The 15,445-nt window shown below is 44.6% G+C and overlaps 1 protein-coding gene across 2 annotated transcripts in view; it reads left to right on the forward strand.

Annotated features, from left to right (window-relative positions):
* The first annotated feature begins 5,536 nt into the window (after positions 1-5,536).
* LOC1279856 (ATP-binding cassette sub-family G member 1) overlaps positions 5,537-15,445 on the forward strand; it is a 29,565-nt gene continuing 19,656 nt past the window's right edge. The window contains exons 1-2 of one of the 2 annotated variants that reach the window (XM_061662987.1): positions 5,537-5,729; positions 9,067-9,412. In XM_061662987.1, coding sequence (XP_061518971.1) covers positions 9,361-9,412 — 52 coding nt within the window. In that variant the 5' untranslated portion in view covers positions 5,537-5,729; positions 9,067-9,360. Of the gene's footprint in view, positions 8,927-9,066; positions 9,413-15,445 lie in introns of both variants that reach the window. The other variant, XM_061662988.1, reaches the window with a different exon arrangement.

Below are 15,445 nucleotides of genomic sequence, written 5' to 3' on the forward strand. Positions count from 1 at the left end.
TGCTCGTAATGCGCGTATTGGTGTACATTCAATAATAACGTTTTTTTTTTGTATTTATTCATTTTATTTTATTATATTTTTGTTATGTCTATTTTCTGTCTCCCTTGTTAGTGTCATTTCAATGAAACATAGTAAGGTATATAATTGTCAGACAGATAGCTCGACCACTGTTGATTAGGTTCTAAGATAATATAAGATGTTCTTGTTTTTATGCAAATATAAGAAAACTATGCTGCCTGTTATGCCTATGCATCACTATGAAGTCGGCAATTTTTCAATCACAGTTTGATATTCGACATTTGAAGGAAATAAACTACAATGATTTACTGCTATTACACATATTGAACAATTGAACAACTTAGCAAGAGATGATCGGTATAGTTAGAAGGATGCATATTGCAATGGTAGCCATTTTTGTTATTTGTTCAAAGGACGGCAGGTTTGAAAAATCCCTTTGAAATAACTCGAGTTGAATGGGTTCACCAGAATAAATAAATAGTAAACAACAAGAGAATCTTGAACTTAGAAATGTTCCCCGCACAGTGCCCGCTAGATCAGCGATCATTGATTTTGTTATGCTATTGGTAACAGATTGATTGAATACACCCTTTCTGCGATTGGTGCAAACGAACGCGATCAATAATCTAGATGGAAACAGTATTAAGCAGTACATTGCAACAACAAAACAGTTATCTTATCACCACAAATCATTAAACTACTACTACCATTCAAAAAAAATGCTCCCATAAACACCTTAATCGGACCGTTTAGCTGGATAAAAAATGCAGTGGTCCACGATCGCTTACCAATTGGTATTAGCCTCGCCACGCTGCACCTGTCACACCGTTAGAAAATGTGCGCCGACCCGGCACAATTACCATCCCCGAGCGTAGACTCGGAAGATTTATTATAACCCGCCAACCTGTTTAGATTCGCCCGCATATTGGCCCCGCTCTGATCGCCTGATCGCTGGAACGGTGCGTGTACGCGTGCGCGCCCCCTCTGCGCGACGGTAGATAATGATAAATGTCATGCGGAGCTTGAACTAAGGCGACATTCTCGAGGCGACCGATTAGTTCGCTCCGAACGGGAAGGTCACTCTACTGATACAGTGTGTGTGCTTTAATACGCCTTGCCGTTTGGCCTCTGATTAAGACAAGAAAAGGTAGCGCAAGATGACGCGTAAACGTGTGGAAGCTGGGTGTCGTTTTAAAGGGAACAAAAACCTTAATATTCTTTACTGTTTTGTGCTTGTGGATTTTCCCGATCCTTTCATCTTGGATAGCTTATAGATAGCCCTTCCCCGCGAGGGTCCATTGATGAACGCGCAACGTGTTTTTGAAGCTGTGGAGACCTCCTCCAATAATGGTTTGCACGTGGTTGCAACACGATCCGTTCTTAGTTCGGGGGGAAACGGTTGGAAGGAAGTAGCAGGCCGAGGGGATCGCAGGTCTATTTCGGTGCGTAGGTCATTATCGTTAGCGGGCGGATGTTCATTAAAAAGTACTCTAGATCGGGGACTGGGCGGTGGGGATGCTTCTCGGGCTAACAACAAAGCAGCACGTGGAGCCCGCACCGTCTTCCCAGCGACCTGAAGTAGTAGCTGTTGCAGTGCTTGTGTGTGTGTGCGAAAAAGAACCGAACAATCGATACAGCCCCGTATCGATATCGGTAATGAGCTGGCCAAAGTGCAAACGCACCTAAAGTCCGTTCGCTAATTACGAGACCATTAATTAAAACACCTTTAAATGTGGGCCCTGTGGGCAGGAGTGAACGAAGTGTTGGAGGATTTTTGCGCATAATTTATCATAACTCAGGACTTCCCACTCTCCCAAAGGGGGTTCTACTATTAGCCGCCTTTACGGGGAGTTTGTGGGGTTAAAGGTTAGATTGAGCGTGTTGCCTGTGAGTTACTTCTGTGATTGGCCCGGCGTGTTGTCATGCGTTCCCGGGCAAAGTGCACATATACACACATATACACAAACACATAGCTTTGCGCAATTGGAATGCAGTTTGCAACGGAACAGATTGAACCGGAGCAAGCCACCCGTCATCAGTGATCGAAAGCTAATTTGATGATTGTGCACTGCGGTTTTCCGCGTGCTTTTCCTGCGTTGCGTGCACGCCGCTTTGATCGCAGCCGGAAGTTCTAGCCCTCCGATGGGGCATGCGCACTCGCGGACCGTCACCCACTGCGCACTTCTCGGAAGAAAACGCTCAAATCAAGTGTGCAACGCTCACTGTAATTGCCTGTACATACACGCGTGTGTCGCCAACTTAGATAGACGCCACCAACACTTGAGCTGGCTCGCGATTGTTGGCTCGCTTTTTTTGTTTGTTTTACTTCCATTATACTATTACAAGTAAATGCATCGGGTTGGTTTCGTTTGTTCACCCCATGCTGGAAGCTGGTTTCCCGGCCCGGTTTGCACCACCGTTGGAAGAAGTGAAAGTAAAATAGTCCCGGTGGTTCGCCCTCTCAAGTCCATGGCCGTTCATGGTCAACAGTCAGGTTCGCTTGTTTTGTGAGCTTGTTTCTGGATCTATTGGGATTGGGACGGGTGCTTTTTTGTTCGTTTCTTCCTGCTATCTTGCTTCCTGGATAAGGGCAGCAAAAAAGGTGGAGTGACAGCAATATACTCATTCCCACTTAACAGTGTGTTGTTGATTTTTGCGAGCGCTACCTTTTTATTGCACATCGCTTTATTGCGCATATTCCAGAATCTTGGAGATCTTTCGAGCGCCTGGAGCATCAATATGTTCTTTTCCTATTATCGCGGAAGAACCCCTAATATGGGAAGGGGTTTTTTGTTGCTATTGCGATGATGTGACTTTTTGTGGTGTAATTGAGATATGTTTTTGTGAGCATTTTGGAATGACTCACAAGGAAAATCTTTGGTTTGATGTATGCATCACTAGAATGGATGATCTGCATGTTGATGCCCTTTATTATGGAATGTTGAAATGGTGCGAATATATTAACAATCAATCATAAAACTCAGCAGGTTTCGTTTCCGACTTCCCTAGTCGTTACTTCCTGGATTGTCAAGAATGATCAAGTGAGTGCCGGCTGAGTGGACTGGTCTCATAAAAGTTGAAACGGTTCCTTCTACGTCCGATTCTCATCTGAATGTATATGTAAATTTATAAATATTACATTACATATTTACATAATGTATGTGTAGATGAGGTGTGATACGATGTTAGTGATAACAGTCAATCTTTGCATAGTATGTCAAAACCTGTACTTTTCATATCATATTTAAGTAGATTATGGATATCATAATTCTACAAATGTTTATGGTTATTGACGGCCACAGGAAAATCATTAGGATTGCTTTAGAATGCTCTTCAGTGTTTCCGCTGTGATCAGATATACAGCAGGTGACAGCTAACTGAGATGATGAATTTGTTAAAAAAATGCACATTTGCTATGAATGTCTTTTCATGAGATTCCAGATTTTAACTGAGAATCACTCCAGTTAGAGATCTTCCAGTTTAAAAGCTCTCCAGTAAAACACATCCAGTTAGCGGTTACCTACTGCAGTTTGAATGGCAAAAATGAGCTTTTTTATATGTTAATTAAATAAACATACTAAAAGACGAAGTTGTAAGCTCCAAACGATAGGTAAATAGATGAATGTTCCCTGCTTGGATATCTAATCAACTACGGTTAAATCCTTTAATTGAATTGAAATCGTTTAACAGTTATCCGTATTAATATCCTTATTAATATTATTTATAATAGTTTTGTTTGCTTTTTAAACATACACAGCATAGAAAATATCTTATAGCAATGATGCTCAGTTCAAACTAAAAATTAACAGAGTCGCTTATTCTGAGGATGGTGTGTTGTACTTTCTGGATCATTGGTACAATGTTACTAGCACGTTACAGCAGAGTTTAAATGATAGAAACATAATGAAATAAAATGAAGATAACTACATACTACAATTCACTGGAATAAAATACAAGATAAATCCTAAGACGAGTGCTACATGACATAAACTGCAAATGCCATTAAAAGACCACAAAACATGCTTTGACCTCTCCAGAAGACAAACATCCAAAAAAGCGTTGTGCGCAGTTGAGTTCAAGATAATGGATTCGTGGGATAAACATCGTGGGACATGCTACACGATCTTTCCCTCACTTTGAGCATTGACTAGAACGTTGAACATAACCTGGAGCTACGCATCTTTCTCCTGCTGCCGAAAAATGCCGCAAACAAACAACGCACAGGAAACATTACCGGGATGTCCCTCGGGGAGGGAAACGAGCGCTTGCACGATCATCCAGGAAAAAACAAAACATCAGTTTTTGCAGACACCCGGCAGCTCACCGTGGCAGCCCAACCAGATAGACCGGTTTTTGGAGTTTATTTTTCGGGATGACAGAACGGCAAAACACGAACGATACGAAAACAAACCGGGTGCCAGTGGAAATAGCACAGTTTTTGCACAAATATCTCTTTCTTGGGGGATGAAAGGAAATGCTCGGTGCTGGAAAGATGAGAATGCGTCCGTTCACCTAATAAACGATCGAGTTGTTTTGATTAGACCGAAACGAGATGCGGGGATGATGTAGGCTTACTCATCACGTTTGTTATTGTTACGGAGTTCTTGTTTTTGGTGATCTAACAGCCGTTGCAGATAAAGTTTGTTTACGAGACATAAATTTGATGTTTCTAAGGTACCACCATTGTTTTTACAGTCAAATTTAAATCAAGTTCTTTATTTAAAATATTGATTTACCTTAAATTAAATGTTGCTTAAAAAGAAATGCAATTAATTCGTATAAGACCAATAATAATGATAAGTTGTTGAAATATTACGATTATTTCGTCGATTTTTTAATGTCTACAGCCGATTTCAGGAAAAAGAATGAACTTAAAATTCATGAAAGTTTACCAATTTTCTCACATATTGTATAACATTTATCATTATCATCATTAAACCATTATATAGATTTTTATAAAAATTGTGCATTATAATAAGATATCTGTTAAAGTCAAGAAATGTAAACTTACTCAAAAAACTAGAAGTGTTTGAGGTAAATAATTGTGCCTAAAGTTGCAAAGCTAAGTTACAACGTCTGTTTCTGATACTGAAACATGATAGGGCTCAATGGCAAACGATCGTGCCATATCTTTCGCGGTTTAAATTCACCCATTTTGAAGCTTTCAAGTGTTTCATTGAGTGTAGAATTCAAGTATCACACACACTTTGAGCAACACTCCTACTGTGTAATGTAAAAAAGAGCACCAAACACCGCAAAACCTAAAACCTGAGAAAGGATCCAGCTGTGGCGAGCGAGCACGCCCTACCGTCCGTTCCCCGGTGCGACATTCTGGGCATTCGATCGATCGTGTGCGAAAGCACGAGGCCCAGGCAAGTTCTCGGCGGGGGAAGGGCTTTTGCTACACGCGTCGTACGCTGCAAGGAGCTCCCTCGAAGACCGGCGAAGAAATCGCGAGGGCGAGTGCGCGCGCACACGCTTGCTCGTTCGCGCGCGCCGCATTTGTTCAGCTCAGGTCAGCTGTCGATCGGAACTGGCGCGGTTGCTCAGTTCTCGCGTAAACTCAAACCGGACGAGACGTGTCCGTTAGCAAGACCTCGTGGTCTGGGTCGTTTTCGTGTTGTACGAAGGCGTTGACGTTGTTGTTGTTCTACACGCCACACTCTCAGTGTTGGGAATCCAAACGGGACACATTCCGCCCGAGCAGCAAGGTAATGCAGCACATCCTCCCGTTCGTCCAAAAACAAGCGAGAGAGAGAGTGTGTGTGTGCATGAGTGGAAGAGATTAAGATGCAAAGTGAGCGATGCATCTCGCCCCGTGTGTGATCGCGCAAAATTTGTGCCGTATTTTTAGTTGCACCGGTTGTGCACCACAATTCCAAACACGATGTCGTAGTGTTTTCGGTGTGTTCGGCCGCGATCGCAGAGCAATTCGGTGGTGATGATGATGTGCCGCGCCACGATCGCGCCAGTGTTGTTCGCTTTAAGTGTTAGAGTCGCGGTGGCGACCCCACGGTGGCCACGAAATGAAACAATTTTGCCTAATTGAATTAAGACGGTGAACGTTTAAGGGTTGCGACACCGCGAGATATCACAACCGAGGCTGCAGTGACTGGGAAGGAAGTGGACTGGATGTGGCGATGTGGTGTGTGTATGGTACACTGGAACGTGGGACAGAAATCGACATCTTCCGCCGATCTTGTTGATGGGAACATTGTGTGTGCGGTTGTGTCTGTAGAAGTGTATGTGGTCTTATTTAGGCAAAAGGGGAGCTTTGACGATGATTCAGGTTGTTGTTTTGGACGAACTTCTATTTTGGAGATAGGGCATGATGATCGTCGATCCTCCAGCACTACCGACTGCGTGCAAGATGTCTTTAAATAACTGCGAATCATCAACACGCTATGACCTAGATTGATAGGGAAGTTCCCCAAACGAAACCGGGACACACTGCAACCGGTGCAATCGTTGCAGTGAGTGTGCTGGTCAACCAATACCATCTCCAACACCGGCACCGTCGTGATAGGGCTGACGCACTCTTGAGAACAATCCACAGCTGTTCCATGACTCCACACACTACCACTTATCAATCGAACGGGCGGAAGATGCCCGTATCGCATCCTTTCTCGTTCTTCCTCCCTTCCCTCACGCACATGCCCTGGGCACGTAGCACGCGAGTGCCCTATTGGACCGGCTGACGCTTTCTTGGGAACCTACCAGAATGACAGTGAATAATTAATTAGAGCAATCGTCTCGGCAATCGTTTTGAAACACAACACCCCTATTGATTGTGTGCGGCACGTTGGCGAGCGTTGCAAGAGTGGCAGTGTGACCCCGTTCCGGGAATCGCTGGGTTGATAACCGACACCGTCTAACTGAATGCGTTCCTATGCGTAGACCTACCCCAACACCGGGCCGGGGTGGTGCAGTTATCGCACAATCGGTGGGGATTTTCTATGCCGGAAGTTCTTAGTACACTCTGGCAAGCATCTCCAAGCTTCTCGAGCGTTCGATTCTAGCCTGGCTTATCGCCGCCTTTGGATGCACCGAGCACCGACAGTGACCTTGGCGAAATCTGAGATCCCTAAGGACAGGCCCGTGGGGTAAGCATACACACGCCGAATCAAACACACAAACGCTAAGCATTTAAGCTTTCTCCTTCGCGCGAAATCGTCCACCGAAACCTAGCGAGACATTCTGACCTAGAATTACCTGCGCTTGTTGCTAATTAGATTAGATTGTGGCGCTTTCGTGGAAGTGTCGAAATTTTCGGAGTGCTCGAGGACGTTGTTGTGGTGATTCACGCTTCGCTAGCGCCTCACAAGGCTGTTCGATTACATACAAGGTCGTGGCGTGGTTTTTGCTGGGTTAGGGAGAGAGAGATAGGTGGGGCTATAGCATGGGGCAGGCTTTGGTTCGGTAAGGCCTGCTAGTCATCGTTGTGATCGATGATGAAATAGCGAAAATGTATTGTTGAGGTATGGATGTTTCGTACCTAGAGAAGGGAACACAAACGTGTCAGAAGGAAAGGGCAATCCATATCAGAACCTTTTGTGTGCTTTGTAAGTGAACTCGACTCCTAAAGGGAACGGTCGTGGAAGTTTGAAACGTATAAGTGAGATCAACCAGGAAGAAACAATATTAATGAAGCGTTAATATCAGTTATCAGCCAAACGATAAATGACATTCGTTAGAGCGCTGTATTGATGCGACCCTAGGAGCAGCAAAACGGTTGTCATCGCATCTAATCAAAACAACACTCACACGTAAACCACCCGGACCCAGCGAGAAGATTGCGACTCATCGCTACGATCACCTTCGATCACCCCGGCGACATTCTTCCTCGCGTTGCGCTGCCCCTCTAGCCGGTCGTAGGTTCTCACGCAAAACCCTTCGTACAAGTTACTACCCGAAAAGTGTTTACCTTGGACGTATCTGCTGTCCAGGCACCGTCCGTCGGAGTCAAACTAGATTGCCTGCTAAGCTGCCTGGGTTGCTTCCTGCTCTCGGCAACCCACCGACAGTGCCTTAACACGGCTTATTGCCTTCCGATTACTGTTCTCGGTGGTATCATTGGTGAACGCAGGTTAGCGTTTTGCGCTAGTAGAACATGCGGAATACGCGGGGTTTGTTGGTGGTGGACGTTGTGTAGGCTCCAGCGCGGTTTGCGTTGGAAATGATTTCCGCATTCGCGTGTCTACCGCGTGCCTATGTTTAGCCACGGATGTGAATGACGCCGTTTAGGCGCATCCAACTGTGATAAGGCTTTTCGGTTGTTATGTTGTGGAAATTGATAGCAGTTGTTGTTGTTGTTGTTTTATAGATGTTGATCCATTCTATTTTCTAACATCGAAACCCAATTCCGGACTTTTGATTCTACCTCGTTTTATGCGTAAATAACGCAACGCAACTAGTGACGCCAAGCAGCTGGATCGGGTCGGTGGAGCAGGTTTCCGGATACTAAGATATTATTAGTGCGCAATTGGCTCGAGCGTTAGGCGTAAGTCTAACTTACTAATCGGGAGGGGTGTCCAGGTTCGGCCTAGCGACAACTACGCGCACCGGTAATGAACCGATTCGATCGGCTCCCTGCTTGCCACGGGATGGGGATCTCGGCCAGGTATTGGGAAGCGAAGTGGTCCGGTTTTTACGTAGCAATAAAAAAAAACCGTCTCCATCTCCACCTGACCATAGATTGTTGCTGAATGCAGCTTGGGTCGAGCTTGCTCTGAAGTCTGAATTAGTAGAACCAGTTCCTCACCAGGCGGTGCGGTTGTTTCGCGCCCCTTCACACACGGTAGTTCTCGCGCGTAATGGATGCAGCATGGTGATATTTTTTATTTCTTCTGTCACTAACGTCATGTCACCCAGCCTACTGGGTAATCTAATCTGGAGCCTGTGTTGTTAGGTAGGGTCTCGACGTATCTGTTTACCGGTGACTTCCAACCTCTGCAGTGCAATAGTGCCTCTCCCAGGAGAACCTTTCGCACGGGCGCTAACTAACTAAACTGAGCTGTTTTTTTGGTGTTTTCCCCCCACGATTTACAGCCAATACGCAGCAGTATTCGTAATGAACATTCCGTCCAGCAGCAGCAGTAAGACTTATCGGTGTAACGTTTTGACACAGTGCGCTGCAGAGACTCGCCTCAGGTGATCGGCTCGAAAGTGATAGTGCGGCGTGATCAGTGTGATAGCACAACATTCCGAATTTGTGGTAAACTGTGGTTTGTGTCAGCGTATTAATACGCGATCATTGTGAACTGTGACAGCACCATATACGTGTGTCGGCATCAACCCTGTCCCAACCGGAGCTGCAGCCGAGTTGCACCTACTTCAATCGCAATGGATGTCACCTTTGACAACATCACCTATACGGTATCTACCGGTAAACGGGGTAAGTGTTTGTTTTTTTTCTTCTACCCTACGTTTTAATTGAGGACAAAAGTCCATGGGTGAGGTTGGTTCTTATGTTCACGAGACATTGGTGTTTGTGTTTTTTCGTGATACGTTTCATGCCGTTTGTGTTAGTTGATTTTGATCGTGTTTTTTTCCTGGTGCTGTTGACATGCTTTAACGTTCTTTGAACCGAGACATACTTCTTCTTTTTGGTCGCACTGTGAACCTGGTTCAAACACACACACACACATAGCTTGGCCGAGCGATTAATTAGCTTAAGTGGTTCTAAAGGTGACCGAGGTCAATGCGATCGTTCGCTGCGCTGTTTTCGGTTACATGAGGATACACATTTTAAGAAAGAAGATAAAAAAGTAGCAGAGGTTTTTGTGTGTCTTTTTTCTTTCCTACGGAACTATTTGGAATGAAGGAAAAAGGGGCTCAAGTACCTGTTTGCTTATCAGATGACATTCGTGCCCGCTCGGCCTCTGGTTAATGGGTGGTGGTGCTTGTGCGAGCTGTTGTTTTTGGCAAAACCTAAGCACAGATCACTTTGGCACACGCTGGCAGGCTTGTTCGTTTGTGAAAATGAGGTCATCTTCTGCCGGCAAAACCGCGAAACGGATGCTGATTAAGTAGGAAGATCATGGGCAAATAGAAAAGCTAGGCAATTAATTTCAGCCTCGCAAGGATGGAAGTACCGACCGGCGCAAGCGTTTGATTGAGTGTGTTGGTCAAACAATTAAGAAGAGTTTGAGGGAATTCCCCTGAGGTAAAACAGGTTCTGCGTTAAGGTAAAGCAAATGATTAAACTTGCAAAAATGTTACCGATTGTTTAACAAAAAAGTATAAGAAGACAATCAGCATTTGAAAAAGCATGTTGAAGAAAAAGGATACAAAAACTTAGCGATTAATTAAAAGGTCCTAAAAAACAACAGAGAGTTATAAATCATTCTAACCTTCCACAACACTCTCGCCTTCTCGTTGTGTAGGATTTTTGGCGCGTTGCAAGATTGATAGGCTGTCCAAGAAACATTTCCCACAGCTCACAGGGCAGTAAACATCCATCTGCGTTCGCTAAAAATTCCAACCACCAAACAAATCCGATCGTTTCGCAAGTCAGTTCCACTTCCGCCGACACTCGATCTCGACACGCGGCTGGGTGGGCGAGGTTTCACAAATTAAGCTTTTCCCATCGGCCCCATGCCGGTTAAAACCCTCCGAGGTTCTTCTTGGCTGCCAGCCAAGCACATCCAAGCAGCTGCGGGATGACCTTGAAGTTGACGAGCTTGGACGATAGTGCAGCAGCGCTTGCTTTGAGATTAAATACATTTCCAGCAACGCTTGGCTGGCTTTGGATGGGTAGGGTTAACCCGCTCCCTGCCGAACGACAGTGTGCTAACTTTAAATGAAACTTCAACCCGCTTTAGTGACGCTAGCTTTTCCATCGAGATCGAGTCGCCTAGTGAGAGTATAGTGCAGCGATCACCGATCATCAGTGCGTGAGTCAGAGCGAAGGTGTGTGTGGTAACTTGAACTTGAAAATGGCTCCAAGCATTATGAAAGCGTGGTTGAAGAGAATAACAACAACAAATAAAAAAAATGCGTTCACGCCACTTCTCCGCCAGCACGTGCTCGGTCGGTCGGTAGGCATGGCCGTTAACCGACCAACCACCTTGCCCGGGGCGTCTGCTAGCGATCGTGCCCGCTCGCTCGCCATTGTGCTCGGGATGGCCTCGCGAGCCATTTCAAAGTCAAGGCAACCCTACCTAGTCGCCCCGTTCCAGCGGACCGGCGCTAATGCGGTCGGAATCCGGACGCCGTTGGGCCTTTGCATTGGCTGGTGGTGATGAAGTTTGACAGGTTGGTTGACTGGTTCGCTGAGAGGCTAATGACTGGTTCGCCGGCGCAGATCGATTGGTTACGTGTGTGTGTGTGTGTGTGCTTTTTTGGCAGTTGCGTACGTAACGGGTTCTTGCCGCGCCGCCAGGACGGGAAATGGATTAAAAAATGCCAATCAGACCGCAATCGAGCGCTTTTTTGTTTTTTTTTTTGGCAATTTTTGGCGGAATGAGAAAGGTTGTTTGGGACAGTTTTCTGTTTTTTTGCAAACAGGGGAGGGATATTGGCTATTTGTTACGGATTTGCAATTAGTGGCTCATATCACACCCTTGTACCAAACCAGATAGAGGATTTAGAGGTGTTTTGTCCAAGCGGCAACAAGTTTTAATTGCAAGCTTTTTGCAACATGATTCATAGGGCAATCAGAGAAGTAGCTTAAGAATGTGTGTTGCATGAGCTGTTTGAGCTATGTTGCTTATCGATCATACGGTTGGAAGGGATTAAAAAATGTGTTGATTAAGCAGAAAAGTTAAGAAAAGTTGTAAATATGAAAAGAGAGGTTAGATTATGCAAAGAGTTGGAATAATTTGCATGAAAAATAGCACTGAAAAATATAAATGTTTTCTGTGCCTAGTTTCTTAAAATAACCTAAAATATGAACATAAAAATAAGCCATAAATTAAACAAGTCTTTCAAACAATTAACAATACCCAGAAGGTCAAATGTGAAATGCAAAGAATAAAATTAATTTAAAAATGTACATCTCTTAATTTTATATAAAGAGCATCGTGATTTTATAGTTAAGCCTGCTTTTGAACATTCTTCAACTGTAACTAAACATTTTTACGTCCAACTGAGATACGTCAAATGTTGACTTATAATAGAACAATGTTCAAAAGCACTTGAACATTGTTTACATGGGCTGGAAAACGGCGAATTAAAATTATCGATAGCCGGTCTATATAGTACAGTCGTCAACTCGTACGACTTAACAACATGCCCGTCATGGGTTCAATCCCCAAATAGACCGTGCCGCCATACGTAGGACTGACTATCCTGCTATGGAGGGGAACCATTTAGTCACTGAAAGCCAAGCCCACAAGTGGGTACAGGCAGGCCTTGACCGACGACGGTTGTTGAGCCATAGAAAAAAAAAAAAAAAAAAAAAAAAAAAAAAAAAAAAAAAAAAAAAAAAAAAAGAAAAGAAAATTATCGATAAAGTACCGTAAACATAGTCACAAATAATCCAAAAACAATCAGTTCAACAGAATAAACAAAACTCAAATTATGTTCAATAAAAAAAAATCTCTGAAAAGTGCAACATATAATTATAACAGCATAACATTTGATCACTTCCGATTAAATGTGAACTAAAATGATTATCAATTTCCTCACCTTAAGTTCATCGTAGGATAAAGTAAAACTTCCTAACCAAAATTAGTCACCTACAGCTTGTATTTCATTCTTTCTTTTTAACCTAAAGACAAACGTTTCAACACTCCCCTCGAAGCAGTGGGGTGATATTCATTCTACCCCTAGACGCACATACACAGTTCTAGTACACCCCATTCTTACGGGCATTGCGAATGCCCCGTTTACCGTTTGCGGGTATGCAGGTGAAGGATTCGCACTCCTATGCACACAGTGCCGTTTGGCAATGTCCCAGATAGAAGGTGCACCGTGGAGACCCGAGCGCCCGCCTGCCACTCGCTCCAGCCGAAGTCAATCGAATTAATCTCGCAACGTTTGCAACGCTTACCGCTCATGCTGCAACAGTCGGATCGCCGGAATTGCTGCAATTCTCATGCACTGCACTGCAATGGGGCGCGCGGTAATGGGGCGCAATTTCTTCACCGCCACCGGCGCTCTGATCACCACCACGCGCCGATTGGCTGGACCGTGGCGTCGTCTAATTCACTTAGACTTGACCGAATAAGCGAGGTGAGCACAGGCGTAGCAAGCGCAAGGCTGCGTGCCTTTTCGTCGATCCAATTGGCAAGCTGCCGCCGTTTCTGCGACCTTAGGGTCAAGGTGGATGGGCAGCGCTCCCCAACGGCTGCGGGGCGGGTTCGGTTCGGGTGTTTATGAGTGCTCTGCGATGCACGATGCCGCCTAGAACCGATTTTGGAAGCAATTATGACAAGCGGATCACACTGGATAGGTGTGATTTGGTTTCTTTTGGACTTCGTCCTTTTTGCTCCTAAACGAGCATCGCTCAGGCTTGCTCCGGAGCTAAATACAGTCCATTTAAAGTATTCTACAGAAGGTAGATTAGCAAAAAAAAACACCCCAGCACTTCAAATCAAATTTGGCAAGGTAATTCGGTTGACAGTTTAACCTTACCCCCTGTGACAGAGTTGCTGACAGCTGAGTGGCTACTATTGGTGTCTTATTTTGAGCTTCTTGACACCTCGAAAATACCTCTCGTCAAGTGTGAACAGCTTCTAGGCGAACGATCAAACCACAGATAGGTCACAGATTTATTATCGAGCAGGTGCTGATTGTTGCTATCGGCCCATTCGGCATTCTTCCGGCTAGGGGTGTGAAGGAATGGCCTGTGCCGGCAGGTTTGAGATGTTTCGAGACGCATAAATTCGCGGTACGGTATACCTTGGCATTCCTGTACATAGCAGTCAGCGGCAAGCAAAAACAAAACACAACATTCCAATAGAATTATTAGCGTACAAACAGACACAACAAAAAAACAATCAAATTTGAGAAGTCAGGGCTTCACTTTCCATGCCAATGACACAGCCAAACAAGCGCACGCAACCGTTTCGGGAGTGACGCAAAACCGATGCGAGGGTTAATGTTTACAAAGCTGCTGTTGGCTGCTGTTGCTCCAGGATTTCTTCGGTACCCGCGCGAAGAAGCGTGCGGAGATCTCGGACCAAGAATGATAGAGTAAATATTTGCTCTCAAAATACATGGTGGTTTGTTTGGGTGTTTTTTTTTGTATACCCCCGTTTTGATGTGTGGGGTTTGTTGCTTCAACCCGCTGCTTGCCGTCTTTCTGCATGTAACGACAATTGAAACCGCGTCTGTACAGCGGTCTTCAGCGGTCGCCCACGACCCTTGCGCACTCTGGAACATTCTTCCGGAAGTGCGATCGGTCGCGATCGTTGTGAAATTTGATTGCCTATGTTTCGGGACGCTTCTTGATGGTTTTATCCTGCACGGTACGGTTTAAGGTCGCGGCATTTGCAAACCCAAGTGGTTGTTGTAGCGGAATCATACTCCCTCCGCATTCGGGGAAGCACCGAAACTCGATGCATGAGTCATGTCGAGTCGGGTGTTGTTGGGTGCCCCTCGGTCCTCCCGGGTGTGGTGCCGGGTCAATATTTGTCAATCATTCGCTGACATTTGACGGGAGTCAACAAACGGGAGGTGGTCGTCGGCTTCTGTCTCGCGATTGTTTGGCCCGGGGAAGAAGCTGGGAAGCTTTTTATTTCCAGGTTCTAGTGGTGCTTGTGAGCTTCTGATTTTGCGTCCTCCCTTTTCCCCCCAAAGGTCGGAGCGTGTTAATCGATTGTTCTTTTTTCGGTTTGTTGTGGAACTCTCTCTTTATAGCGGATTTAGTCGACGCAGAGGAGCTAGAAAGCGAGACAGAGATTCAATTGCAAATCGTTCACAATATCCAATTAAGGGCCAAGCAAGTATCTTTTGTTACGTTTGCTTCTCTGATTGAGCTTCACTAAGGTGCGGACTTGATGGTCATGTTAATACACTGCGCTCCAAAATTATAGCTTCACCTAAATGCGGTAGCATGAGTTGAATTGTCAATGCTGGTTCGTTATTTGTTTTTGTTAGAACTAATATAGTTTAAATTTGTTGTCAATTGTCAACTCCAGGTGATGATGATATTTTTTCAATCTTATCTTTTCTTCTTTTAAATGTCATGATTTTTTTTTTTTAATTTGAGAATTGAGATACGCGCGCGTAAAGTACACTCTCAAACATCTAATCGTTTGAATATTTTTTTAGCTTTATCAAGTTATCGCAAGATACCTCGAACATCTCAATCCTTTGTAGGGGTCAGAGGTGGCTCATCATCATCATCATAATCAATTGTTGAAATAGGCGATTAGCAGTACTTACGTTTAATATAATTTAAATACAATAGACATCAATCTTTAAAAGTAATCAACTAACTTATAATATGAACTTATGCATATCCAGGATAAAGCTTCTC

The sequence above is a fragment of the Anopheles gambiae genome, chromosome 3, assembly GCF_943734735.2.
Source record: "Anopheles gambiae chromosome 3, idAnoGambNW_F1_1, whole genome shotgun sequence".
Classification (NCBI taxonomy): Eukaryota; Metazoa; Arthropoda; class Insecta; order Diptera; family Culicidae; genus Anopheles; species Anopheles gambiae.